The sequence below is a fragment of the Hippoglossus hippoglossus genome, chromosome 6 (assembly GCF_009819705.1).
Source record: "Hippoglossus hippoglossus isolate fHipHip1 chromosome 6, fHipHip1.pri, whole genome shotgun sequence".
NCBI classification, from domain to species: domain Eukaryota; kingdom Metazoa; phylum Chordata; class Actinopteri; order Pleuronectiformes; family Pleuronectidae; genus Hippoglossus; species Hippoglossus hippoglossus.
The window spans coordinates 194,809-222,705 of NC_047156.1; the positions used below are offsets into that span (position 1 = coordinate 194,809).

Consider the following 27,897-nt stretch of genomic DNA (forward strand, 5'->3'; position numbering starts at 1 on the left):
ATGAACAGATGAACAGATAAATGGATGAACGGATGAACAGGTGAACAGGTGAACAGATGAACAGATAAATGGATGAACGGATGAACAGGTGAACGGATGAACGGATGAACGGGTGAACAGGTGAACAGGTGAACAGATGAACAGATAAATGGATGAACGGATGAACGGATGAACGGATGAACAGGTGAACGGATGAACGGATGAACGGGTGAACAGGTGAACTGATGAACAGATGAACAGATGAACAGAAACAGGTGAACGGATGAACATATGAACAGAAACAGGTGAACGGATGAACATATGAACGCGTGAACAGGTGAACTGGTGAACTGGTGAACTGGTGAACGGATGAACAGGTAAACGGATGAAAGGGTTAATGAATGAACAGTTGAACAGATAAATGGATGAACGGATGAACGGATGAACAGGTGAACAGGTGAACAGATGAATGGATGAACGGATGAACCAATGAACGGGTGAACAGGTGAACTGATGAACAGATGAACAGAAACAGGTGAACGGATGAACATATGAACAGAAACAGGTGAACGGATGAACATATGAACGCATGAACTGGTGAACTGGTGAACAGATGAACAGGTGAAAGGGTTAATGAATGAACAGGTGAACGGGTGAACAGATGAACAGGTGAACAGGTGAACGGGTGAACAGATGAACAGGTGAACAGGTGAACAGGTGAATGGGTGAACAGATGAACAGATGAACAGGTGAACAGGTGAACAGGTGAACAGATGAACGGATGAACAGATGAACAGGTGAATGGATGAACGCATGAACAGATGAACGGATGAACAGATGAACAGATGAACAGATGAACGGATGAAAGGGTTAATGAATGAACAGTTGAACAGATAAACGGATGAACGGGTGAACAGGTGAACAGGTGAACGGATGAACAGGTGAACGGATGAACAGGTGAACAGATGAACAGGTGAACAGATGAACGGATAAACAGATGAACAGGTGAACAGATGAATGGATGAACGCATGAAAGGGTTAATGAATGAACAGTTGAACAGATAAACGGATGAACGGGTGAACAGGTGAACAGGTGAACAGATGAACAGATGAACAGGTGAACAGATGAACAGATGAACAGGTGAACAGATGAACAGATGAACAGATGAACAGATGAACAGATCAGGACTCGTGTGTCGTACGCTGCAGATGTTGAACTCTCTGATGGTCCACTCAGGCAGAACAGACTCTGACAACATCTGCACGATCAGATCTCCATAGTACAGAGGATCCTGGTCAAAAGGCCAGTAGTGATCACACTTCACCTGGAGGGGGCGAAGAAGAGCAGCAGACGGGGGCCATTACAGCTGTTTGTTTTCACAACCAGAAGAAGAACATCAATGTATTTTTTATTTATCTTGAACATGTTGCTATATGTAGCTAACCTAGCTTCTAAAGCTAACAACGTGTAGCTAACGTTAGATAAACCTTGGTCCTGATCAGCTGCTCTAACTTAGCTACCTTAGCTTTTAAAGTCTCCCTCTATCTGTCTGTATGTCTGTCTATGTCTCATTTTAAACGTGTGGCTACCATCTCAAAATGGCCTAAGCATACCTGGAAGTTACTTTTGTAGGAAAAGCACAGGAAGTTTACTCTGGTTTAAGCATTGAGGATAGCCAGGAGTATGAAACTATGTACTACTAGAATGAACGTATTAAAGGTGGGTTAGAACTTATTAGCTAGTTCCTGAGGCTTACCGCCAATGCTTTAGAAGCCTCAGTAAGCTTGACACTCAAACTTATGTTGAGTTCACAAAGGAAAAGGAGACCTGTTTCAGTAAATGGTGCAAGTCACAGACGGTAGAAACTGAGGAAGTCCTTACACAACTAGTCTTGCTTGAAGAGTTTAAAAACTGGCTGCTGTCTGATAAGGTTATCTTAATGAGCCAAAAGTGACATCTCTTGACAAAGCTGCTGTTCTAGTAGATGAGTTTGTGTTGACACACAAGATACAAAGCTCTTCAAAGCCTCTTCCCACCATCTCTACAGCCTTCACTAGAAAGTCGGCTACTGTAAGCGCTCGCTCAGAAAAGGCTTGTTTCTATTGCAAGAAACAAAAGTCTTTCAAGCCTGTTGCCTTGATAAAGACCATGAACAACTCTGCTGTAACCCAAGATATGGAGCATTCAACCCAAAAGTGTGAGCTGGCTGGCTCTTCATCTTTCCTTATGGATGGTTTTGTTTATCTTGTCTCTGATTCTACAACCAGGCAACCTATTAAGATCTGGAGAGATACTGGAGCTTTTCAGTCTTGATCCTACAATTCACTGACAAGTCTTCTTTGGGCTCTAGTGCCCTTGTCCAGGGGTTTGGTGGGGGTTATCTGTCCCTGCCCATGCATAACCTTAACCTTGAAACAGGGCTGGTCTCTGGGGAGGTTGCTGAAGCTCTTTGTCCATACATTCCAATTGAAGGTGTTTCCTTCATCTTAGGAAAGGACCTAGCTGGTGGTAGAGTACTTGCTGCTCCTGAGGTTGTTCCTTCTCCTGTAGAGTCCAAAAGTCCAGATGAGCTTGAAAAGCAATATCCAGGGACCTTTGCGGTTTGTGTTGCTACCCGTGCCATTTCGAAGAAAGAACAAGACAAAAATTCTGACTCTGAGATTGCACTTTCCCACACATTCTTTGCAAAAGGGGAAATGCTGGGGTTTGGTAAAGAGCTAAAACGTGAACAAGTGAAAGATGCAACCTTTTCATCCATCTTTGAAGAGGTTGTTTCTGATGATAAAATTACAGTTGTGTCTTGTGGGTATTTTGTGAACACTGGTGTGTTAATGAGGAACTGGACTTCTCCTACGATGTCTTGTCAGGATGGTTAGAGTAGTGTGTTTCAGGTTGTTGTTCCCAGTGTCTATCGCCATGATATCTTGCATTTGGCTCATCATCAGTGCCTTGCTGGACATATGGTGATTAAAAAAACTCTAGACAGAGTGCTGAGAATTTTTTTCTGGTCTGATGTAAAATCCGATGTTGGTCGGTACTGTAGAACATGTCATGTGTGCCAAACAGTTGGTAAGCCCAACCAGAGATATCCTACCAGTGCCATTACATCCTATTCTTGCGATAGGAGAGCCCTTTGAGCGCATCATGATTGATTGTGTTGGTCCCCTTCCTCGTACCAAATCAGGTTACCAGTACTTACTGACCATTATGTGTACAGCTACTCAGTTTCCTGAGACTATCCCTCTATGCAGAATTACAGGTTCAACTGTTTCAAAGGCCCTTATTAAGTTCTTTACAGTGTTTGGTTTGCCAAGAGTTGTCCAGACTGACCGAGGTTCCAACTTTATGTCCCGTGTTTTCTCTCAAGTGCTCCAGCAGTTGTCCATTGTGCACTGCACTTCATCTGCTTACCACCCAGAGTCTCAGGGGGCCCTAGAAAGGTTTCACCAGACTCTTAAATCAATGATGCAAGCCTACTGTAAAGAGTTTGAGAGAGAATGGGATGATGGAACCCCTTTACTCCTTTTTGCAGCTAGAGAGGTGACCCAAGAGTCCCTTGGCTTTAGCCCAGCTGAACTGGTGTTCGGCCATACTGTGCGGGGCCCTCTGAAACTGTTAAAAGAAAAATGGTTGGCAAACCATTCTCCTGCCACTTATTTGTTAGACTTTGCTTGTCACTTCCAGTCTAAGCTTAGCAGGGCATGTGAACTGGCCAAGCAGAACTTGGGGGAAGCCCAGGAAAGAATGAAGGGGTGGTACGACAAAAAAGCATCGAACATTTTTCTCCAGGTGATAAAGTGTTGTTGCTGTTGCCACTTCCAGGGTCTGCTTTGCAGGCTCAATTCATCGCTCCATATGTGATTGAGCATCAGGTTGGTCAGTGTGACTATTTGGTGAAGTCCCCAGATCGTCTTTGTCACGTGAATCTGTTGATACCTTACTGGGAGAGGAACAAGGCTGTGCTCTCAGATGTGAAGCCTGTTGCTGTGCTGAACACCTTAATCTCTGTTGGTGAGAAGGACACTGTTGGTGTTGTGAATCATGAAGTCTCTCAGGGTAGGCTTCCAAATTCAGAAATCTTGGCCAATTTGGATGTTCAGCTTTCCTCGCTTTTGTACTGACCTTAGTATTGTCAATTTTGATCACCAAGCCTGATTGTTTCCTCTCCCTCGATTAGATGACTGTATTGACAGAGTTGGGTCTGCAGCCTTTGTCACTAAGATAGACCTCCTCAAACGCTACTGGCAAGTCCCTCTCACTCAGAGGGCTCGTGAAATCTCTGCCTTTGTGACTCCAGATGACTTCGGTCAGTACACAGTTTTGGCTTTTGGGATGCGGAAAGCACCTGCCACATTCCAGCGTCTTGTATGGTGTTAAATGGAGCAACTGTGAAGCATAACGATGTGGTCATCTACAGCTCAACCTGGTCTCAATCCATAATTCAGCTGGAGGTGGTGTTCCATTGGCTTGTTGCTACCAATTTGACTTTGAACCTTGCCAAGTGTGAATTTGGACAGGCCACTGTGACATACTTGGGTAAGGCCATCCTGAATTTTGGCATCTCCACTTCTAAGCGTGAGCTGAAACGTTACCTTGGCATGGAAGATTATTATAGGATAAAAAATTTAAAACTTTTTAAAAAAGTGCTTTAATTGCACTAATATGTCACTTCCATGTAGCACTTTGTAGTTTGGCTTTCTTGAAGCAAATTGTACTGACTAGGGGGGTTCTGGGTTTGTTCCCTCATGGTTGATGCACTTATTGTGAGTCGCTCTGGATTAAAGCGTCAGCTCAATGAAATGTAATGTAATCTAATATAGGAGTTTTTGCAAGAACTTTGATACTGCTGCTGCCCCCTTGACTAATCTGCTTAGCCCAAAGGTCCCTTTTGTTTGGACAGACATGTGTCAGCTGGCATTTGAGAACCTGAAAGCACTGTAGGCCAGTGCTCCTGTTCTTGCTGCCCCTGACTTTAACAGACCATTCAAACTGGCTGTTGATGCAAGTGATGCTGGTGTTGTGGCTGTTCTTCCCTAAGAAGACTCATCAGGGGTTGAGCATCCTGTTTTTCTAAGAAGTTCGACATGCATCAGAGACATTATAGAGAAGGAGGCCTTAGCCCTTATCCTTGCTCTAGATCATTTTGATGTTTATGTCTCTTCCAGTCAGGACCTGGTGGTCTACACAGACCTTAACCCCCTTGATTTTTCTCAGCAGAATGAACCCTAACCCACTCATTCTTCATTTATGGTGGAATGTGGGCATGTAGAGGGCGTACTTATAAAGTGAACATTCAGGTGTGCGTGTGCAGGGTTTTATAAATCTGAATCTGTTTGCATGCGCACGTACACTATTAGTATGAATCCTACGTCTTTTAAATGAGGCCTTAGATCATTTTTATCCACCATACAGGGGGTGAGACACACGTACTGACCAGCGACAGGTGCTGCTCTCATGTGTCTTCCTCTACTCACCCGTCCTTTCTCTACACACTGAGTGACCATCACCACGTTGTGGACGTTCTGCTCCCAAACCATCTTCCAGAAATCATCTTTGGTCCCGGGCAGAGGCCCCTGAGTGGCGACGTACTCCCGACGGAAGTTGTAACCCTGAAAACACACAACATGTTGCTGATGATGTCCCCCCCAGCCCCCACTGCACCTCACCCTCTCCAGCTCTCCCCCAGGATAATTTATAGAGAACATGATGTCATGTGATCATGTGGTCTCACCGGGATGTAGCTGGCGTTGATGTAGTCGGAGCAGGGATCATCATCTACGTAGGACAGTTTGACCCTCGTTGAATCGTCTAAACACAGCAACGACAACAGTTGATGCACTGACACAAACCCCCTCCTCCCCCCTCCTCCTCCAGTGGGCGGGGCTGGACACTCACAGGGCAGGATGTTGTTGTATCGGTTTTTCCCACGGTTCTCCGGCAGCAGAGCAGAGTCCATAAGTTGATTACGACCGACGTCCTTCAGGTCCTGACAGGACGGAAACGACACAACAGGTTCACTTGGGAACAACCCCTTCCCCAAGAAACGGGTTGTCATGGTGAATAAAGACTCACCTCATACTCTTCTGACAGAAGGTAGTTGGAGTCAGCCAGAAGTTTGTGGTAGTGAGACTCAAAGTTTGTGACCTTGATGGGACTGAAAGAGACAAAGTAAATTATCAACATGAGAAAAATGTGATCAAACAAAGAGGAGACGTGTTGAAGAGACATGATGAAGAGTTCTGACCTTGAACTGCGACGGTGGCTGAGATAAGAGGAGTGAATAGGATGATGAATATTAATAATCAATAAGTCAAAAAAGATGACAGAAGCTGATCAACTGTTTCAGATCAATAATGATTCTTACCCTCTGACCCCCAGATTAACTCCTGTCATCTCTCTCTCTCTGACGACCGCTCTCTCCTCAACTCTAAAACACACAGCATCTCATTACATCAGTTACAGTGTGTTACAGTGTGTCAGTGTGTTACAGTGTGTCAGTGTGTTACAGTGTATCAGTGTGTTACGGTGTGTCAGTGTGTTACAGTGTGTGTCAGTGTGTTACAGTGTGTGTCAGTGTGTTACGGTGTGTCAGTGTGTTACAGTGTGTTACGGTGTGTCAGTGTGTTACAGTGTGTCAGTGTGTTACGGTGTGTCAGTGTGTTACAGTGTGTTACGGTGTGTCAGTGTGTTACAGTGTGTTACGGTGTGTCAGTGTGTTACAGTGTGTCAGTGTGTTACGGTGTGTCAGTGTGTTACAGTGTGTGTCAGTGTGTTACGGTGTGTCAGTGTGTTACAGTGTGTGTCAGTGTGTTACAGTGTGTGTCAGTGTGTTACGGTGTGTGTCAGTGTGTTACAGTGTGTCAGTGTGTTACGGTGTGTCAGTGTGTTACAGTGTGTCAGTGTGTTACGGTGTGTCAGTGTGTTACAGTGTGTGTCAGTGTGTTACAGTGTGTGTTACGGTGTGTCAGTGTGTTACAGTGTGTTACGGTGTGTCAGTGTGTTACAGTGTGTCAGTGTGTTACAGTGTGTGTTACGGTGTGTCAGTGTGTTACAGTGTGTTACGGTGTGTCAGTGTGTTACAGTGTGTCAGTGTGTTATGGTGTGTCAGTGTGTTACAGTGTGTCAGTATGTTACAGTGTGTGTCACTGTGTGTCAGTGTGTTACAGTGTGTTACAGTGTGTCAGTGTGTTATGGTGTGTCAGTGTGTTACAGTGTGTCAGTGTGTTACAGTGTGTGTCACTGTGTGTCAGTGTGTTACAGTGTGTTACAGTGTGTCAGTGTGTTACAGTGTGTCAGTGTGTTACGGTGTGTCACTGTGTTAGTGCGTTACAGTGTGTGTCAGTGTGTTACGGTGTGTCAGTGTGTTACGGTGTGTCAGTGTGTTACAGTGTGTGTCAGTGTGTTACAGTGTGTTACATTGTGTCAGTGTGTTACGGTGTGTCAGTGTGTTACAGTGTGTGTCAGTGTGTTACGGTGTGTCAGTGTGTTACAGTGTGTGTCAGTGTGTTACGGTGTGTCAGTGTGTTACAATGTGTTTCACTGTGTTAGTGTGTTACAGTGTGTCAATGTGTTACAGTGTGTGTCAGTGTGTTACAGTGTGTGTCAGTGTGTGTTAGTGTGTTAGTGTGTTACAGTGTGTGTCAGTGTGTTACGGTGTGTCAGTGTGTTACAGTGTGTCAGTGTGTTACAGTGTGTTACAGTGTGTTACGGTGTGTTACAGTGTGTCAGTGTGTTACAGTGTGTTAAAGTGTGTGTCAGTGTGTCAGTGTTTTACAGTGTTACAGTGTGTTACAGTGTGTTACAGTGTGTCAGTGTGTTAGAGTGTGTTACAGTGTGTCAGTGTGTTACAGTGTGTGTCAGTGTGTTACAGTGTGTCAGTGTATTACAGTGTGTCAGTGTGTTACAGTGTGTCAGTGTGTTACAGTGTGTCAGTGTGTCAGTGTGTCAGTGTGTCACAGTGTGTTACAGTGTGTGTCAGTGTGTCACAGTGTGTTACAGTGTGTGTCAGTGTGTCAGTGTGTTACAGTGTATTACAGTGTGTCAGTGTGTGTCAGTGTGTCAGTGTGTTACAGTGTATTACAGTGTGTCAGTGTATTACAGTGTGTCAGTGTGTCAGTGTGTGTCAGTGTGTCAGTGTGTTACAGTGTGTCACAGTGTGTTACAGTGTGTGTCAGTGTGTCAGTGTGTTACAGTGTATTACAGTGTGTCAGTGTGTCAGTGTGTCAGTGTCCTAGTGTGCTAGTGTGGTACAGTGTGTTACAGTGTGTGTAGACTCACACTTTGTGAGACTTGTATCTGCAGGCGAGCAGAGCGGTGACTCCGACCATCAGGACGATGAGGAACAGTCCGGTGCTGACGCCCTCGATGACGCCGCTCAGAGGTTCTGCACGACAACAACGTGTTTTATTCACACATCACATCTTCTCTCTGATTCTCCAGGTTTTCTGCTCACCTGCCTCCGTGACCACGGGCAGCGACAGGTACGTGTCAGCGAACAGAGGAGACGAGACGCTGGAGTCGCTCTTCTCGTCGTCAAACAGATGAGTGAAAGCTCGAACACTGAGTCTGAAGGACACACACATGATCTGTCACATCTGTCCACAGCCCGTGAGAGACAGCTCCCTCATGTCTGTCTCCTTCTGTCTGTCTGAATCAAAGGATTGATTGATCTCACATTAAGTCCTCTCTCTACCCACGTCCCACCCTTCCACCAGCTAAACAAACGTCTGACTCACTATTTGTTCATTTCACTTCTTCAGTACCTGTAGGAGGTTTGAGGTTTCAGTGGTCCATCACAGAAGTGGATCAGGTCTCTGCTGGCCTCTGGGTCACAGGTCCCCCCCAGCGAGTCCATCCCCATCCCCAAACTGATCTGGAGGCTGTGGTGTCCGTCGGGGCCCTGGTTGCAGTGACTGGGGAAGTAGCTGGTCTGGTAGGACTTGATGGAGCTGTTGGACCTGTAGTCCAGGTAGGAGGGCAGAGGATGCTGCTGCTGCGGCTGCACGTTATCAAAACCTGACACACGTCAACACAACAAGCAGGTCATCAGCAGGTTAAATGATGTTTTCGTCTTTTACAAACTTGAATGCACTTATTGTAAGTCGCTTTGGATAAAAGCGTCAGCTAAATGAAATGTAATGTAATTACAGAACAACAGTCTTGATGTCGTGAGCTGATTGGGTTGTATCCAAGGAGGTGGAGCCAAAAAGAGAAAATTTTTAATGTTAAATAATGAATAAGGCTCCACCGCCTGAGATCGAATCAACCAATGAGCTGTGAGCTAGGCTCGGCTGCTGTCAGGGTCGGTACCTTCGGACTCCGTCACCACCACAGTGAAGAACCTGATGGCTCCGTTGACGTCACTGAACCAGCTGCAGTTAAATGTGAAGATGATGGACGACCTGGTGACCACAGCGGACTTATCACTGACCCGGACACTGAGCGGGGGGGCCGGGGGACCTGCAGAGTCATGTTTGAGAAAACTTTATCAGTTGTTCTGATGCTGTTTACACACGGCCCTGCTCCGTCCACTTACTGTCGATCATGGTGACCACGCTGTCCTCGGCCTCCTCGCTAGTCGTGGTGTCTGAGATCACCTTCACGGAGACGGTGTAGCGTTTGTGGGGCTCCAGCTGGGTAATGATGTAGGTGGTTGAGTTTCGCCCAGTGCGTCTGGAGTAGACCAGCTTCTGGGAGTCATGACGGAGACACTCGACGGTGTATGAGTCATAGTCGGCCAACGGAGGCGCCCACGAGCAGGAAATGGACGTGGAGCTCTGAGGGTGACAGTGGAGGCTGTGGACTCGCTCCGGTTCTACAACAGGAGACAAGGCACAGTGTCTGAACGTAACATCAGTTACTGCTGAGAAGAAGCCCGCTCATCATGCAAACATCAGATAGTTACATGTGCACCATGGACACGTCACACATGTCAGATTATTTTATGCAACTTCATTTTTTATAATATTGATGGGGTTCATGTTTATTGATTGGTTACGATTCATACAGGATTGGGGCGAGGGCTGGGTAACGTTAAAAAATGACCTGTACCGAAACAGATGCCTCGACTTCGATACCGAGCTGTTGGCTGATTGATCCTCAGGTTGAAAAGGCAGCAGCCAAGCGGCCTCGCGGAGTCACACGGGAAACTTTCGAGTTGAGTCTGCTGAAGTTATGTTTGCACTGCGTGATTAATAAAATGATTCTGAAAAGCAACAGTACTCTGGCTGTGTGTGGGAGACCCTGGTGGCATGGTCATTTGCCACAATATATTATTGTATAAAGGCTTCAGCTAAATGATAAGTAATAATAATGTCAGAACGTTTTTGGTTAATGGCAGCCATGTTTGACCAATCCTGCTCATGTATAATAGAAATGTGTACGTCAGTCTCACAATGCTTTCTACCAAATTTGTGTTAAAGGGGACATAGCATGTCCACTTGACCACAAGTTGATATGGTTCCTTGGGGTCTTAATGAAATGTCTGTAACATACTTTGGTCAAAATACCACAAGGATCATTTCAAACAGCTTTTTACCCTGTATAAAACAGCCCTCCACAGAGTGACCTGTTTTGAGTGCCTGTTCCTTTAAATGCTAATGAGCCAGCTCCCCCCTCCCCCCTCTCCCCCCATGATTTTAAAACGATATAAATTACATATTTTATATGATATAAATTATCAAATATGTATCCCATACTTTGTATTCCCCTTCTGTTGTCCTGGAGTGCACTTGAGAACGGCCAGAGGTCACAGCAACCGAGCGTCCACCGCGGGCCGGACCGGTGAGACCACACTGAATCAATATGAATATTCATTTTATTGTAATAATCATTTCGATTTTTTTCAGACTTTTTCCTCACATGTCAGATTGTTTGTTTGAGTGTGGGGGGACGGGGGGGGGGGGCGGGGGGGGGGACGGGGGGGGGGCGGGGGGCCAAGGCCATGTAGGGAGACTTCCAGTTCCTTGTTACGACACAAAACCCAGGAAGCTCAATCGAGTCGCTCAAGCATGACGTTTCTGACTTAGAGGAACTATAACAAAACGCACGAGTGTTTTTTCCCCAGAGTGTTTGGGTTGGTAGACATGAGCCAGATACCCACATTAACCTGTAGAAGCACTAACAAAGTGGAATCTTCATGATATGTCCCTTTTAATTGGATGAAAAACCAAAATGTAGATCTGACATTACTGTTTCTCAATTTATACAAATTAGCAGAAATCTAACGATTATTTTTTTATTACTTGATTTATATAATAATGAATTTATCAAAATTAAAAAATGTTAAACTCATTTATATTTATTGAATAATCTTCTCTTAAATACAAACAAATCTGACAAAAAAACAAGTATGAACTGCTAATCTGCCTTTTACAGTCCCATAACTCTCCAAAATAAAATGTGTGCAAGAGCTTGTTCCATTCAAGTAAAAGGAATGTATTAATCTAAAACCAAAGTAAAATTCAAGTAACTTTCTGGAGGAATATCAAAACACTATGTAAATTCAAGTTTAGCAGTCTATCAAACAGGAAGTGTACTCTAATAATTAAACAAATATTCTGTTCTCGTTTCAAGTAAAATAAGGTTTGCATACAATTAGCTGACGCTTTTATCCAAAGCGACTCACAATAAGTGCATCAACCATGAGGAACACACCCAGAACAACAAGAATAGAGAAAGAACGCAGCCACCTTCCATACGACGCACGTATTTACATAATCGATTACGTTGATTATGCCAACTCGTCTCACAAGCTCTAGTTGCAACACTTTCTGTATGCGTTTCAAAATAAAACCACTCCAGCGTTTCTGTTGACGGAATCCGTGCTTTTGTTTAAAAAGGTTTTTGATTGTGAAATAGTTGCAGGAGAGGAAGATGCACAGCTTCATACTGTATAGTACTGGTATTTATTTGAGTAAAATTCAAGGCAAAGCCTATATGTAAAAACATTGTACTGCAGTAGCAGCTCCTCTGCAGAACATATTGTTGAACTGAAGCTAAATATTGTGCATTGAACAGATGCTGTAAATATGAATTGATATTAATGTGAATATTGTGCCTTTCTTTGTGTTTATTAATGCTCGTACATTCAGCCTTTAACAGAAATTGCAAAAAATAATAAATATGACCCCCTGATGTTTTTTTTGGAAGATATCAGGGTGGTAGATCTCTGCTTACGTTTGGAATTAAAAAGTGATCTTGTGCTCGAAAAGGTTGGTGACCACTGGTTAAGTGGTAAGGCTGCTGCCACCTACTGGTTCGGATGCTGTATTGGATGGGTGTGCTGTGGGTGGGCGTGGCCCCAGGCTCCGTGGCCCCAGGCTCCAGGGCCCCAGGCTCCGGGGCCCCAGGCTCCGTGGCCCCGCTGACTGTGCGGAGGATGAAGGTGTAGAGGCGTCCGGGGAACATGTGCCTCAGGATGCGGCTGCCGGACGTCCGGCTGTGGTACGGGTTGATGACGGACAGCTGGTCCCCAGGGGTCCACTGCAGGTCGAAGTCGTCATAGTCAGAACCTGCGGGGCCGCTCCACGTGATCTCCAGCGACGTGTTGGTGACCCCCCCAAACCGGAAAGAAGTTGGAGGTCTCGGAGCTTTTTGGGGGGGGGGGGGGCAGAGAGGAAGTGACATTAAAAAAACGTGTTTTATAAACTTTTAAACAAACAATCTGACATGTGAGGAAAAAGTCTGAAAAAAATCGAAATGATTATTACAATAAAATGAATATTCATATTGATTCAGTGTGGTCTCACCGGTCCGGCCCGCGGTGGACGCTCGGTTGCTCAGGTGTCCGCTCAGACTGAGGACCTCAGCTCGGTACCGTCGTCCTGGGACCAGATGTGAGAAGACGAACGCTGTGACCTCTGACCCCAGATGTTGCTCAGCTCGCCGCGAGCCGTTGGGATCATAGAGAGACAAAAGGAGTCCGCTCAGATCACCGGCGCCACGATTCCACTTCACCCACAAAATATCAGACTGGTTTCCAGTGCGAGTCGTCAGAGAGAGAACAGCTGCTGGAACTGAAGAGGAGAACATGGTTCTAACTCCAGAGAGGGAACCCATCAATCACCACCTGTCACCTCTCACCTGTCCTCCCTCTCACCTCTCACCTGTCCTCCCTCTCACCTCTCACCTGTCCTCCCTCTCACCTCTCACCTGTCCTCCCTCTCACCTCTCACCTGTCCTCCCTGTCACCTCTCACCTGTCCTCCCTGTCACCTCTCACCTGTCCTCCCTGTCACCTCTCACCTGTCCTCCCTGTCACCTCTCACCTGTCCTCCCTCTCACCTCTCACCTGTCCTCCCTGTCACCTCTCACCTGTCCTCCCTCTCACCTCTCACCTGTCCTCTCTCTCACCTCTCACCTGTCCTCCCTCTCACCTCTCACCTGTCCTCTCTCTCACCTCTCACCTGTCCTCCCTGTCACCTCTCACCTGTCCTCCCTCTCACCTCTCACCTGTCCTCCCTCTCACCTCTCACCTGTCCTCTCTCTCACCTGTCCTCCCTGTCACCTCTCACCTGTCCTCCCTCTCACCTCTCACCTCTCACCTGTCCTCTCTCTCACCTCTCACCTGTCCTCCCTGTCACCTCTCACCTGTCCTCCCTCTCACCTCTCACCTGTCCTCCCTCTCACCTCTCACCTGTCCTCTCTCTCACCTCTCACCTGTCCTCCCTCTCACCTCTCACCTGTCCTCCCTCTCACCTCTCACCTGTCCTCCCTCTCACCTCTCACCTGTCCTCCCTGTCACCTCTCACCTGTCCTCCCTGTCACCTCTCACCTGTCCTCTCTCTCACCTCTCACCTGTCCTCTCTCTCATCTCTCACCTGTCCTCTCTCTCACCTCTCACCTGTCCTCCCTGTCACCTCTCACCTGTCCTCCCTCTCACCTCTCACCTGTCCTCCCTGTCACCTCTCACCTGTCCTCCCTGTCACCTCTCACCTGTCCTCCCTCTCACCTCTCACCTGTCCTCCCTCTCACCTCTCACCTGTCCTCTCTCTCACCTCTCACCTGTCCTCCCTCTCACCTCTCACCTGTCCTCCCTCTCACCTCTCACCTGTCCTCCCTGTCACCTCTCACCTGTCCTCTTTCTCACCTCTCACCTGTCCTCCCTCTCACCTCTCACCTGTCCTCTCTCTCATCTCTCACCTGTCCTCTCTCTCACCTCTCACCTGTCCTCTCTCTCACCTCTCACCTGTCCTCCCTCTCACCTCTCACCTGTCCTCTCTCTCATCTCTCACCTGTCCTCTCTCTCACCTCTCACCTGTCCTCCCTCTCACCTCTCACCTGTCCTCCCTGTCACCTCTCACCTGTCCTCTCTCTCACCTCTCACCTGTCCTCCCTCTCACCTCTCACCTGTCCTCCCTCTCACCTCTCACCTGTCCTCCCTGTCACCTCTCACCTGTCCTCCCTGTCACCTCTCACCTGTCCTCTCTCTCACCTCTCACCTGTCCTCTCTCTCATCTCTCACCTGTCCTCCCTGTCACCTCTCACCTGTCCTCCCTGTCACCTCTCACCTGTCCTCCCTGTCACCTCTCACCTGTCCTCCCTCTCACCTCTCACCTGTCCTCCCTGTCACCTCTCACCTGTCCTCCCTCTCACCTCTCACCTGTCCTCTCTCTCACCTCTCACCTGTCCTCCCTCTCACCTCTCACCTGTCCTCTCTCTCACCTGTCCTCCCTGTCACCTCTCACCTGTCCTCCCTCTCACCTCTCACCTCTCACCTGTCCTCTCTCTCACCTCTCACCTGTCCTCCCTGTCACCTCTCACCTGTCCTCCCTCTCACCTCTCACCTGTCCTCCCTCTCACCTCTCACCTGTCCTCTCTCTCACCTCTCACCTGTCCTCCCTCTCACCTCTCACCTGTCCTCCCTCTCACCTCTCACCTGTCCTCCCTCTCACCTCTCACCTGTCCTCCCTGTCACCTCTCACCTGTCCTCCCTGTCACCTCTCACCTGTCCTCTCTCTCACCTCTCACCTGTCCTCTCTCTCATCTCTCACCTGTCCTCTCTCTCACCTCTCACCTGTCCTCCCTGTCACCTCTCACCTGTCCTCCCTCTCACCTCTCACCTGTCCTCCCTGTCACCTCTCACCTGTCCTCCCTGTCACCTCTCACCTGTCCTCCCTCTCACCTCTCACCTGTCCTCCCTCTCACCTCTCACCTGTCCTCTCTCTCACCTCTCACCTGTCCTCCCTCTCACCTCTCACCTGTCCTCCCTCTCACCTCTCACCTGTCCTCCCTGTCACCTCTCACCTGTCCTCTTTCTCACCTCTCACCTGTCCTCCCTCTCACCTCTCACCTGTCCTCTCTCTCATCTCTCACCTGTCCTCTCTCTCACCTCTCACCTGTCCTCTCTCTCACCTCTCACCTGTCCTCCCTCTCACCTCTCACCTGTCCTCTCTCTCATCTCTCACCTGTCCTCTCTCTCACCTCTCACCTGTCCTCTCTCTCACCTCTCACCTGTCCTCCCTCTCACCTCTCACCTGTCCTCCCTGTCACCTCTCACCTGTCCTCTCTCTCACCTCTCACCTGTCCTCCCTCTCACCTCTCACCTGTCCTCCCTCTCACCTCTCACCTGTCCTCCCTGTCACCTCTCACCTGTCCTCCCTGTCACCTCTCACCTGTCCTCTCTCTCACCTCTCACCTGTCCTCTCTCTCATCTCTCACCTGTCCTCTCTCTCACCTCTCACCTGTCCTCTCTCTCACCTCTCACCTGTCCTCTCTCTCATCTCTCACCTGTCCTCTCTCTCACCTCTCACCTGTCCTCCCTCTCACCTCTCACCTGTCCTCTCTCTCACCTCTCACCTGTCCTCTCTCTCACCTCTCACCTGTCCTCCCTGTCACCTCTCACCTGTCCTCCCTGTCATCTCTCACCTGTCCTCCCTCTCACCTCTCACCTGTCCTCCCTCTCACCTCTCACCTGTCCTCCCTGTCACCTCTCACCTGTCCTCTCTCTCACCTCTCACCTGTCCTCCCTCTCACCTCTCACCTGTCCTCCCTCTCACCTCTCACCTGTCCTCCCTGTCCCCTCTCACCTGTCCTCCCTCTCACCTCTCACCTGTCCTCCCTCTCACCTCTCACCTGTCCTCCCTGTCACCTCTCACCTGTCCTCCCTGTCACCTCTCACCTGTCCTCCCTCTCACCTCTCACCTGTCCTCCCTGTCACCTCTCACCTGTCCTCTCTCTCACCTCTCACCTGTCCTCCCTCTCACCTCTCACCTGTCCTCCCTCTCACCTCTCACCTGTCCTCCCTCTCACCTCTCACCTGTCCTCCCTGTCCCCTCTCACCTGTCCTCCCTCTCACCTCTCACCTGTCCTCCCTCTCACCTCTCACCTGTCCTCCCTGTCACCTCTCACCTGTCCTCCCTCTCACCTCTCACCTGTCCTCCCTCTCACCTCTCACCTGTCCTCCCTCTCACCTCTCACCTGTCCTCCCTGTCACCTCTCACCTGTCCTCTCTCTCACCTCTCACCTCTCACCTGTCCTCACCTCTCACCTGTCCTCCTTCTCACCTGTGCGGGCCCAGATGGAGGTCTGGTTGCTTTGGTCTCCGCTGTGGGTCAGGACCACCACCCTATAGGGGGCGCCGGGTATCAGACCATGAAAGGAGCACTGCTGACTGCTGGACTGGACTCGTTGTCTCTCCTGTAATGACTCGTCACTTTGATATAAGAGGATCTCGTAAAGCTCAAAGTCTCCCTCTGGTGGTGACCAGAGGAAAGACAGACTGGTGGTGGTATTGGACTTGATGGACAGGTCTGTGACGGCTGCAGGGCCTGATGGGAAGAGGAACAAACATCTGTGATGTTGTCTTCATGAGTTCACTGTGTGTAAACCTCAGACTAATAAAGTTTTAAAGGTCAGAGCTCATGTCAGATGTCAGAGGTCAAAGTTGAAAGAAACATGTCTTTCTGTCTTTTTCCGTCCTGTGTCTGAGCAGGAAACAGGAAGACTTACGTGTCCGAGACTCGGCACTGACCGCTGGACTGTGGACACCCCCGCTGGTGGTCTGGACCAGGACTCTGTACTTCTTTCCCGGAATAAGCCTGTGAAACCTGTAGCTGGTGCACCCAGCGTCCCGAGAGGAGTTGGTCACCAGGAAGCCTCTGTCGTCCAGAACCTGCAGGATGTATCCGTCAGCCACGCCCAGAGCTTCCTGCCAGCTCACCTGGAGGCTGCAGGTGGTGTGGAGGTTCTCCACCTGGAGCCCCGTTACTGCTGAGGGGACTGGACGCAAGGATTTTCATTTACTGACCACGAGATATCAGCAGAGACTCATGAAACAAAGTCACTGTCTTTTATAATGTGAGTTAACATTATTCCATCACCTACATACAGTACTGCAGTGTACAAGTGAGTACATGTGTGTACACACGTGTGTACACAGGTGTACTCACGTGTGTACACAGGTGTGTACAGGAGTATTTAGGTGTGTACATGTGAGTTCAGGTGTGTACAGGAGTGTTCAGGCGTTCTGACCTGTGCGTCCTGATGCTGTGTTGTTGTTGACCAGCTCTCCGCTCACTGACTGCACCATCACGTCGTACGTCTGTCCAGGCTGCAGGGAGCCAAAGGTCATCTGGTTCTGGTGTTTGAGGACACATCGGACATCTAGCTGTCTTCGGTCTCTGAACAGAAACACAGAGAACTTGTCCACGTCGCCCTCACCTGGCGTCCAGCTCACCTGCAAACTGCTGCTGTCTCCAGTGTTACTGACGTGGATGTTCTTGACTGTACTGGGAACTGAAGGGACAGAAGGACAGTGTGTGTTGATATCAGGTGTTAACAGCAGAGAACCCCCCCCATGCCGTGTGACCTCTGACCTGTGCGGCCTTCTATAAACTGGGCTCTCTGGTTGGGCCCACTGAAAGTTGACACCAGGATCTTGTAAAGACGTCCGGGCGTGAGCGACGACAGGACACACTCGCCCACGCTGCTGCCGAGAGTGATGGGAGGAAACACCTTCATGTCGTTAAACAGCAGCTGCACCTCGTAGTGATCCACGTCACCCAGAGCGGCCGACCACCTCACCCTCAGCTCCTCGCTCCCCCGTACAGCCATCGCCAGGAAACGCACCCCCGCCGGAACTAAAGCAAAGTCTGAGAGTGAGCTGCTGATTCACAGTGAGTGACAGGAAGCTGATTTTCATAATAATAATAATAATCTTTACATTCTAAAATAACCACGTGAATGAATCACCAACATCATGCCGATAAATCACATGCTAATGAGTAACATGCTAATCAGTGGCAGCTGGTTAATACAGGCGCTGGGGCTCCGCCCCCTCCAACCTCCTGAGAGGAAAAAGCCTGTATAGAAATGTTAAACATAATTTTATAATAATATTTTACTGGAACAATGCTCCTGATTTTTAAACTGTATTTGATTAATTTCTGTATAATTTACTCCTTGGTCGGGGCGCCAGACAAATGGGAGTGAATGTGGTCCTGAAACTTTTGTAAATCACGTGACCTGAGGCTGCTTTTTAATTGGTTGTTGCAGATTTTCCTTTAATCTAATGTGATTGGTCAACCCTCGATGCCGTCTCAGGTACGTCCCACGTCACTGAGTTACTTCCTATGTGGGCTGACTGGTAAAGTTATGGAGACTTCAGGTGGAACTGTGGTAAATCTGGTGATTTCTTTACAAAAACACCACAACAAGAAATAAAGAGGATAAAGGATCTTGGTCTTGATTCAGCAGCAAGTGATGAAGACGAGTTTACATACGGAGCTTTCTTCTGCTCTTGTTATGAGAAACATTGTTTGTCATTGTTTCAGGGGGATGAAACAATGAGATTGATATAAAAGCCTAACTGCTAAGCTAGTTAGCTTCTGTTATAATCTCTGATGACAGACAACTACAGGATCCGTTAGGTTGTTAACTGAACCTGAACAGGTAGGGCAGATGTCACTCACACGTCCGGCCGTGGGTCGAGGTGCTGGTTTCGTATTTCCCGCTGCGGGTGTTAACCAGCACGGTGTAGAGTCGGCCAGGCACCAGGTCGTTAAACACGCACTCGTTCTGCGTCTTCAGCACCGTCTGGTTCTGCAGGAACACATTGTTGTGTTTGATGAACACCTGGTACAGGTCGAAGTCTCCGGCCGCATGACGCCAGTAAACCCTCAGGTAGTCGTCCCGGGCAGCGTGGGTCGCCGTCGGGTTCTGGACCTTTGACGGCTCTGACAGAGGAGAGTGGACTACTGATCAGTACTGTGAAGTAGGCCAGTTTAGCTACTATATTATTATTGTTAGTGTTACCATGACTATTTAAGATAAAAAACATTTACAGATCAAGATCCAAGTGGTCATTAGGAACTGAAACCAGGTGTGAAGATTAGAAACAGAAGTAAAATATAAAAACAATCGTTTTTTAATATTTCACTTCAGCCTGACACCACGACGACCAACGAAAAGCTCCACTACAGTTAGTTAATTAGACCATGAGGTGGGACGACCCTCGGTGGCACCTCCATAACCACAAACCCTGGAAATTAAGTTCTTACGTGTCCTTTCCTGGACGAAGGTGTGGTTGAGGTAGTTGCCGCTGCGGGAGCTGATGGAGATGTTGTAGAGTCGTCCGGACACCAGCGAGTTAAAAACACACTCGGGACTGGACTTAGACACAGCCAGCGTGTGAACTGGCTTCTCCCGGTCCCTCAGAGTCACCAGGTAACTGTCCACCTCACCTGCCGCTGGACGCCACGACACGCTAAGAAAATCGGTACGACCATTATTACTGACCGTCACCTCGCCCACGGCGGCTGGGACTGCAGGGAAATGAAAAGACCCATTATGATCACTGTAAGCACTGTTAGCAGATTACCTGATCACTATAACAGAATCATTTAAACAGCATTTGTATAGGAACGATTCTGTCCCGAGCTTTTTGATCCATATAAACGGTTGATGACTTTATCCGATTTCTACTTTCCAGACCTTGAAGACATATCTCACGTATCAAAGTTAACGTTGGTGTTGATACAGTATTACAGTGAAAAAAATGAAACACTAACAACATTAAGGCAAAAGTAAAATAAACTGAGGAACTTTAATTCAATCAGCAGAAAGTAAAAAAGGTTTCAGGGCATTTTTCTGTTTCCAATTGTTATTTATAACTTACTTACTTCAACTTATATATAACGTTATAATTTGTAACTTCCTGACAAATTCCTGGTTTTTAATAATATCCTGCTTTTAGATTAACACGCACACAAACAATCATACACAAAGTGCGCGACAAGTTCGACGTTGAAAACAAACTGGAACACAATCACATGTTGTGGTATTGTTTGTTGGTGTGTTGTTACATAACAACACAGAGTTTGTGTGTGTGTGTGTTCAGTAAAATGTTCATTGTGTAACGTTTACTCGCCCTCGCAGAAACTTAAGCTTCGACCTGTGAAGTGACGTCATTATTTGTCGCCACCAATCAGAGCAGTTTCAGTCATATGTCCTCACTGTGACCTCTGACCTCTGTGACCTATGACCTCTGACCTTTGGGCGCTTCATTTTTGAGTCCAACTGAATGTTTGTACCAAATGTGACGAAACTCCCTCAAGATTTTCCTGAGTTGTACTAATTGAACTAATCATTGATTTCTCTGTTAAATGTCAGAAAATGTCGAAATATAGATTCTCAGGTCATTGGTTAGATCCTGATCAACTGTTCTCAGTTTGGGGGTGGGGTCTTACCGGTGCGTCCCTCTGCCACTGTCTGTCTGGAGGCGTGTCCAGCTCTGACCGTGGTCAACACAACGCGGTACAGCGATCCGGCTCTAAGAGCGTGGAAGGTGACGGCGGTGGAGTTGGCGTCCACGCTCTCATTCTTGATGACGCTACTGTCGTGGACGAGCAGGAGACGATACGAGTCCAGATCTCCATACGCTCGTTCCCACAGAGCCTGAAGGCTGTCGATGGTTCCAAGGTTAGAGAGCCTCAGCACGCCGACCTGCGCCGGAGCTGAGAGACACACACACATACATCACACACACATCACACACACATACATCACACACACAACAATCAAACAGGAACCACACAACCTTCCCACTTTCTTTCCTCCTGTGGAAGAAAAAGAAGTTGTACCTGTCCGAGCCGTCACAGAGGCAGAGCTGCTCAGGTTTCCGCTGTTGGTCGTCACGGTGACGGTGTAGCGGCGTCCAGACGTCAGGAGGATGAAGGTGCACTCTGTGGAATCCCAGGGGAGGAGCCTCTGAGCCACCTCGGAGGCGGAGTCTGCTTCCCTGACGACCACAGTGAAGCCGTCCCACTGACCGATGGGTGGAGTCCACAGGACGCTCAGAGACGTTTGATCAACGTGACGGACGAGCAGCTGCTGCACAGGACGAGGAGCTGGAGGGAATCAATCAACCAATCAAAAACATGATTCATTTAACTTTGATCTCTAAAGACACAGGATGTTAACTTTTGTAAATATGAACTCACCCAGCTGTCCATAACAGAACGCAGTATTAACCATAACGCCACTGTGAACCGTGACCTCTGCCCTGTAGAGCCGTCCTGGCACCAGGCCGAGGACGGAGAAGACAAACTGAACGCTCAGTTTATTCACAGTCATGTTCACCAGAACCACTGAGTCATTCCACAGCAGAACGCTGTAGTTCTCCCAGTCACCTGAGGGGGGCGCCCAGCTGAGCCTCAGTGACCTGCCGTCACCGAGAGGAGACATGGAGAGAGACGACACTGGGCGAGGGACTGACGCACAGCGAGGGGGGGGCAGTCGTTAGACAAGAAGAAAACACAGAGCTCAGTGTTTTTATCATGATGATGTCATTATGATGTTATCAAGTCGTCATGATACACCTGACTTACTCACCCGTTCTCCCTCTGGTCCCGGTCTCCGTACTCTGACCTCCGGCTGTGCTCTTGATTGACAGCTGGTAGCTGCGTCCGGGCGTCAGACCGCCCAACACCACCCGAGTGATGTTGGGCGGGAGGTGGCGCTGCTGCAACGTTGATCCCAGAGCTGATAGGGTAAGCAGGTAGATGTCCACGCCCCCTACAGGTGAGAGCCAGGAGGCGAGCAGAGTGACGGAGCTGCTGTTGTTGTCGAGTGTCAGACGAGTCACAGCTGCAGGAACTGAAACGAAATCACGTTTCTTTAACCAACATTAAAGAGTGAGTCTGTGTTCAACAGGAGAGGCTCGAGGAAGAAGCCTTGAGGAACTCCCATACATGATGATGTCACAATGACGTCAACGTAGCGTACATCACTGAGAAGAGTCAAAATACTTCATGAGGATTCACATCAGTTCTGGATTGTGTCAGAACTAATTCTTATGTTTACATGGGCGTGTCCATGTGAAAGTACAAGGTTGTGTCTCATTTAAATGTTGCTGCCGCAAAGAATTCTGGGGCGGCAATTTTCTCTTTTCCTTTCATATATGATGGCCCAGTGTTTCCTCTGCTAAAGGAAAAAAGTTAGGAAGCACCGGAGCTCATTTCCTCATCATATATATATATATATATATATATATGATAATAAGCTCTAAAAGCTAAGTCTGGAGCTACAAAAACATCCCATAATATGCACCTGTGACAGCCTGTATGGAGGCGGAGCTCTGTAGGCCGACAGCCTCTGTCACCACGGTGATGGTATAGCGGGTCCCTGGTTGCAGACTGTCCATCTCAGCAGACGTCACTGTGTTTTGTAGAGTGACGTTCTTCGACAGAACCCCGTCCTGATCCGTCAGCAGAACCACAAACTGCTCGGTTCGTCCCGGACCCGCCTGCCACGACACCCCGAGGCTGTGGAAGGACGATGACACCACCTGGAGGCCACGGACAGAGGAGGGAGCTGCACGGGAAAGAGGAAGTAATCACTTCTTTGACCTCAGTAAAAGTACTTCATTTCATAATTACAAGCATATAAGTAGAATATATATATTCAGTATTAAAGTCATCTGTGTATATTATATATACATTTATATCATTAGATTATAGAAATGTGTGTGCAGCATTTTATAGTTCCTGAATAAATCAAGATTTTTATTATTGAGAAAGATTATAATAATAATAATAAACATTATTTGCAAAGCACCTTTCATGCAAGAAACGCTCAGTGTTTTACATACAAAATACATAAAAATAAAAACATGTTAAAATGATTTCAAGAAACATATGAACATATTAAAATGACATTTAATAGGAAAGGAAACCATAACAAATAACAAATGTAATACATAAAAAAATGCATAAAAACAGAAGAGAAAGAACGGGATAAAAAATGTAAGTGTGAGTATAAGATGTATTTAATGTCTGAAGACTGAACGACCTTCTCTCATAACTCGCTGCCGTCTGTTCCACAACTTCAACATTTATAAAAGCTGTGTTTCGATTGACACAAACTTTATCAGCTAAAAATATTTACAATTATATATAACCTTTATATCAATGTTCATATTAACAACCACACATGAATTTCTCAAACAGAGACTTTCATGTACATTACCTGTAGTTGCCGTGGTAACGGCAGGTGCAGCGCTCTTGTTACCGGACGTCGCCACCACGCTGACCGTGTACAGAGAACCAGGAAGCAGTGAGCTAAACCCAGACCGAGGGACTGCAGAGTCCATGATTCTGGTCCTGGTCCTGGATCCAGAGCTGCTGTCCTCCAGACTCACATCGTACCAGTCCACATGACCGGCAGAGCGAGACCACAACACCGTCAGACCCAAAGAACCAGCATGGACCTGGTTTAGCTGGACCTCCAGACGAGCCGGACCGACTGGGTCTGAGACAAGAGAAACTTTCCATCATCAGCTTCTGTTGCCTTGTGGTGATCAGATGTAAAGTTTCATCTTGACTTTGAACCTGATCCAGAGCCTGATCCTCTTCACATCAACTTTAAACAATTGTCTCATGAAGAAGAAACAACATGTAGTTTTTTATCATGACACTGTTCAACTAATCAGACTGTGATCCGGAACCAGAACCTGATTCTGATTGTTCTGGGTCTTATTTTGTCATGGAGACAGTGCGACTCTGGACAGGAAACAGAAAAAAAGGAGGGGCAGGACGTGGAGGAGACCCCCCCCTGGTTTCCTCCATCAGGACACTTCCTGTTTCCTGTTTCAACTCAGTGACGCCTCAAGGCTGTGAAGAGAATCAAACCTGCTGTTGTCATGGTAACCACAGTGTACAGACACATCACCTTGAGGATTGGAGGAGACGCTGGAAAACCAACACTTCTTAGAAAACAGGAAGCGGCTGTGTCCTCAACCAATCAGGAAGCAACAGACACACACAAACACTTTGGACTAACACACGTCGTCCATGTCCGGACGTTACTTCTGCACATGCTCAGTTTCTGCTGTTGGTTCAGACTTCTTCTTTGTTTGATATATTGTGGAGTGGCAACGTCAAGGTGCATCACCTCCATCTACTGCTGTTCTTTTCTGTCCTTTTTCATTACTTACTACTGAGAGCTTTCTAAACTCTTCTTGTGTCGAGATCAAAGACTGTAAATATGACGACACGTCTCTTAACCCTGAAGCTGTGAGGTTCGTAGAACAAGGTTTAGAAAGAGGAACTACAGGCCAATAGCACTGACATCACAGTAATGTGATGATACAGGAAGATTAGTGTTTTATATGAAAGCAGAGGAATCTTATCTCACCATCCGAGTGGATAGGAGGGAAGATGGACCATGGTCACATGTTTGGAAACAGGTTAATAAAGAGTCTGTGATGTTTTTAGATGTAGAAAAGTCATATGATATAGTTTGGAAGGATTACTGATTAAATGAAATATGATAGCAGTACTGTTGTTGTGTTGATGTGTTCAGTTCCATCAGCATCTGTTGTCCTTGTGTCCTGGGAGAGGATCCTCACATGGGACTGAGCTTTGTTCACTGATCAGAAAGTTTCTCTGTAGTTTGACTCTTGTTGAGTTAAGAACAGAGGAAGTTGCTCCTTGTTAACATCTGTGAGACAAACTGGGATTTGGGAATATATAGAAATAAAATGTGACGATTGATTGATTGATTGATTGATTGACAAATAGAGGAGTCAGTGGAGCATGTGATGTTTTACTGTGATAGGTATGTTAGAGAAGGAGAAAAGATAAATAGAGGAATTTCAAAGCATTGAGTGAAGAACTTTTATTATTGGAATAGAGAGAATGCTCCATTATCTGAGGGAGACATGATAAGACAGAAGATTTGAATATGACCCAGATAACTGTGATTAACACTCCAACACAGTAGGTGACCATCCACCATTAGACCAAAGGAGAAGAAGAATCTATGCAGGACAGGCTGAGCAGGGAAGAGGAGGCAGATCCATTAGATGGCGGTGGTGCACCTTGGTGTTAGTTGCCACCCGCCAATAAACCCAACAAAGAATAAGACACTGCCATCTTATGGTGAGGATGTAATTTGCAGTCAGAGTCTGTGCAGTAGTGATCGTGGGGTGGAGCCGGTGTATCGAGGTCCCGCCCATACATGTGCGCAACCAATCAGGAGTCAGACTCATAAATAACTAATTAAAACCAAACTGATCAGAAACACTTGAACAAACATCAGTGAGATAAGAACGACCTGAAATGACAGAAACATCTTTGACAAACATTTATTTAACATCTACTTTGAGTTTTTAGTTTGGTCCATGTCCCATCTGCTAACATGGAGGAGGAGGAGTGATTTATGACCTATACTGCAGCCAGCCTCCAGGGGGCGATGGAGATGATTTGGCTTCACTTTTGGGAGCCGTCATGTCGAGCATCTTTATTTACAGTCCGTGGTCAAAACTACCATGGAAACCGTGACGTAATTTTAGGATCAAATAATCAAAGATTTATAGTTTCTCCACCACATGGAAGAAGAAGAAGAAGAAGAAGAAGAAGAAGAAGAAGAAGAAGAAGAAGACGACAGGAGAGTTCTTACCTGTACGTACGAACTTGTTGCTCTTCTCGCCGTCCTTCCTTGAAATCACTGTTAACTCATACAAAGTTCCAGGTTTCAGACCTTCCACCCGACAAAGGAAGCCGTTTTCTCCAAAGGCATCACAGTCGCTGGACTCCTCCCCGTTAACCACGCTAAAGTTACAGGACACACCCCCGGTGGTCAGTGCCAGCTCCGCCCAGTGAGAACCAGAGCCGACCTCACTCACGATCACTGAGCAGCGGGAAACCGTCTGAAACAGGAAGTGATGAAAGCTCAGGTGAATGTGACATCATCACAGTTTATAAAGGTCATTGTTAATGTCTCTAACGTCAGATCACGTTTCCTGCTCTGATCTGTGGCTTATCCCCATGAACAGTAGCCAGGTACTTTTACTGTGAAAGGCAGGTACTTTTACTATGAAAGACAGGTACTTTTACTATAAAAGGCAGACACCCAGATGGAGACTTACAGGTGGAGCTGAGCTGAGCTCTGACGTCATTGGAGGAACACTCGTGGTCGTTATTGCAGTGGCTCTAGTGATGGTGGGTGGTGTGGTTTGGATGGTTTCCGTGGAGACAGACGTGGTGACACGCATGGTTTGGATGGTCGTCATCATGGTTTCCGTAGTGACGGATGTGGCGGTGGCTATGCGTGTGTTTGTCGGACTTGTGGGTGGGACCATTGGGTCTGAGGTCGTGAGACTTACAGTTGTTGGAGATGTGGGCAGAGCCAACATGGCTGGAGGGGTGGAGCTAGCTGAGCTTTCTGTCTGTAGCATGAACGTAACTCCAGGTGCATTCTGGGAGTAGGTGGGCGTGGCTGGAGGATGCATCTCCATGGTTGATGTGGATGTTTGTTGTTTTGATGGAGCTTCAGTCGTGTCGTCATAGTTGAAGGTGAAATCTGTGAAGGACCTGTTGGCGTCAGTCCCTAGATTGGGGACGTTTCTCCGTGAAGGACTCTGTGACGTGTCCGTGGTCGTCTCCGTGGTGACCTCTGTCAGACCGTTAGCAGACGTCATTGCTGCGACTGAAGTCGAAACGTCAGAATTTAAACCTGTAACCGACCTCCGGGTCCGAGGTTTGGTGACATTGACCACATCCGTCGAAGCTCTGCTGGTTACTGAGTCTGTGACATGTGAGTCAGTGACGTGTGAGTCAGTGACGTGTGAGTCAGTGACGTGTGAGTCCGTGACATGTGAGGCTGTGACATGTGAGGCAGTGACATGTGAGTCTGTGACATGTGAGGCAGTGACATGTGAGTCTGTGACATGTGAGGCTGTGACATGTGGGGCAGTGAAATGTGAGTCTGTGACATGTGAGTCAGTGACGTGTGAGTCTGTGACATGTGAGGCTGTGACATGTGAGGCAGTGACATGTGAGTCTGTGACATGTGAGGCAGTGACATGTGAGGCTGTGACATGTGGGGCAGTGAAATGTGAGTCTGTGACATGTGAGGCAGTGACATGTGAGTCTGTGACATGTGAGTCTGTGACATGTGAGGCAGTGACATGTGAGGCTGTGACATGTGGGGCAGTGAAATGTGAGTCTGTGACATGTGAGTCAGTGACGTGTGAGTCTGTGACATGTGAGGCTGTGACATGTGAGGCAGTGACATGTGAGTCTGTGACATGTGAGGCAGTGACATGTGAGGCTGTGACATGTGGGGCAGTGAAATGTGAGTCTGTGACATGTGAGGCAGTGACATGTGAGGCTGTGACATGTGGGGCAGTGAAATGTGAGTCTGTGACATGTGAGGCAGTGACATGTGAGTCTGTGACATGTGAGTCTGTGACATGTGAGGCAGTGACATGTGAGGCTGTGACATGTGGGGCAGTGAAATGTGAGTCTGTGACATGTGAGTCAGTGACATGTGAGGCAGTGACATGTGGGGCAGTGACATGTGAGTCTGTGACATGTGAGTCTGTGACATGTAAATCTGTGACATGTGAGTCAGTGACATGTGAGTCTGTGACATGTGAGGCAGTGACATGTGGGGCAGTGACATGTGAGTCTGTGA

The 27,897-nt window shown here is 47.6% G+C and overlaps 1 protein-coding gene across 8 annotated transcripts in view; it reads right to left on the minus strand.

Annotated features, from left to right (window-relative positions):
* The window catches only part of LOC117762631 (receptor-type tyrosine-protein phosphatase beta-like), a 35,407-nt gene extending 8,271 nt beyond the window's left edge, over window positions 1-27,136 (minus strand). For 2 of the 8 annotated variants that reach the window (XR_004614027.1, XM_034587102.1), the window contains exons 1-27: window positions 26,348-27,134; window positions 25,879-26,128; window positions 23,446-23,727; window positions 22,528-22,791; window positions 21,811-22,074; window positions 21,420-21,689; window positions 21,060-21,326; window positions 20,667-20,933; window positions 19,479-19,742; window positions 18,891-19,154; window positions 17,796-18,059; window positions 17,452-17,715; window positions 16,930-17,199; window positions 16,485-16,748; window positions 12,730-12,996; window positions 12,235-12,570; window positions 9,516-9,794; window positions 9,290-9,439; window positions 8,743-8,995; window positions 8,433-8,545; window positions 8,258-8,363; window positions 6,345-6,407; window positions 6,053-6,242; window positions 5,876-5,966; window positions 5,712-5,788; window positions 5,455-5,589; window positions 1,182-1,304 (exon numbers count right to left, since the gene is read on the minus strand). Coding sequence is in view for 6 of the 8 variants with exons in the window: in XM_034587102.1 (XP_034442993.1) it covers window positions 1,182-1,304; window positions 5,455-5,589; window positions 5,712-5,788; window positions 5,876-5,966; window positions 6,053-6,242; window positions 6,345-6,407; window positions 8,258-8,363; window positions 8,433-8,545; window positions 8,743-8,995; window positions 9,290-9,439; window positions 9,516-9,794; window positions 12,235-12,570; window positions 12,730-12,996; window positions 16,485-16,748; window positions 16,930-17,199; window positions 17,452-17,715; window positions 17,796-18,059; window positions 18,891-19,154; window positions 19,479-19,742; window positions 20,667-20,933; window positions 21,060-21,326; window positions 21,420-21,689; window positions 21,811-22,074; window positions 22,528-22,791; window positions 23,446-23,727; window positions 25,879-26,128; window positions 26,348-26,899 (6,189 nt within the window). In the remaining 2 variants the exon portion in view is untranslated. Of the gene's footprint in view, window positions 1-1,181; window positions 1,305-5,454; window positions 5,590-5,711; window positions 5,789-5,875; window positions 5,967-6,052; window positions 6,243-6,344; window positions 6,408-8,257; window positions 8,364-8,432; window positions 8,546-8,742; window positions 8,996-9,289; window positions 9,440-9,515; window positions 9,795-12,234; window positions 12,571-12,729; window positions 12,997-16,484; window positions 16,749-16,929; window positions 17,200-17,451; window positions 17,716-17,795; window positions 18,060-18,890; window positions 19,155-19,478; window positions 19,743-20,666; window positions 20,934-21,059; window positions 21,327-21,419; window positions 21,690-21,810; window positions 22,075-22,527; window positions 22,792-23,445; window positions 23,728-25,878; window positions 26,129-26,347 lie in introns of those variants that run through there. The other 6 variants (XM_034587098.1, XM_034587099.1, XM_034587100.1 and 3 more) reach the window with 6 other exon arrangements.
* Between the last annotated feature and the right edge of the window lie 761 nt (window positions 27,137-27,897).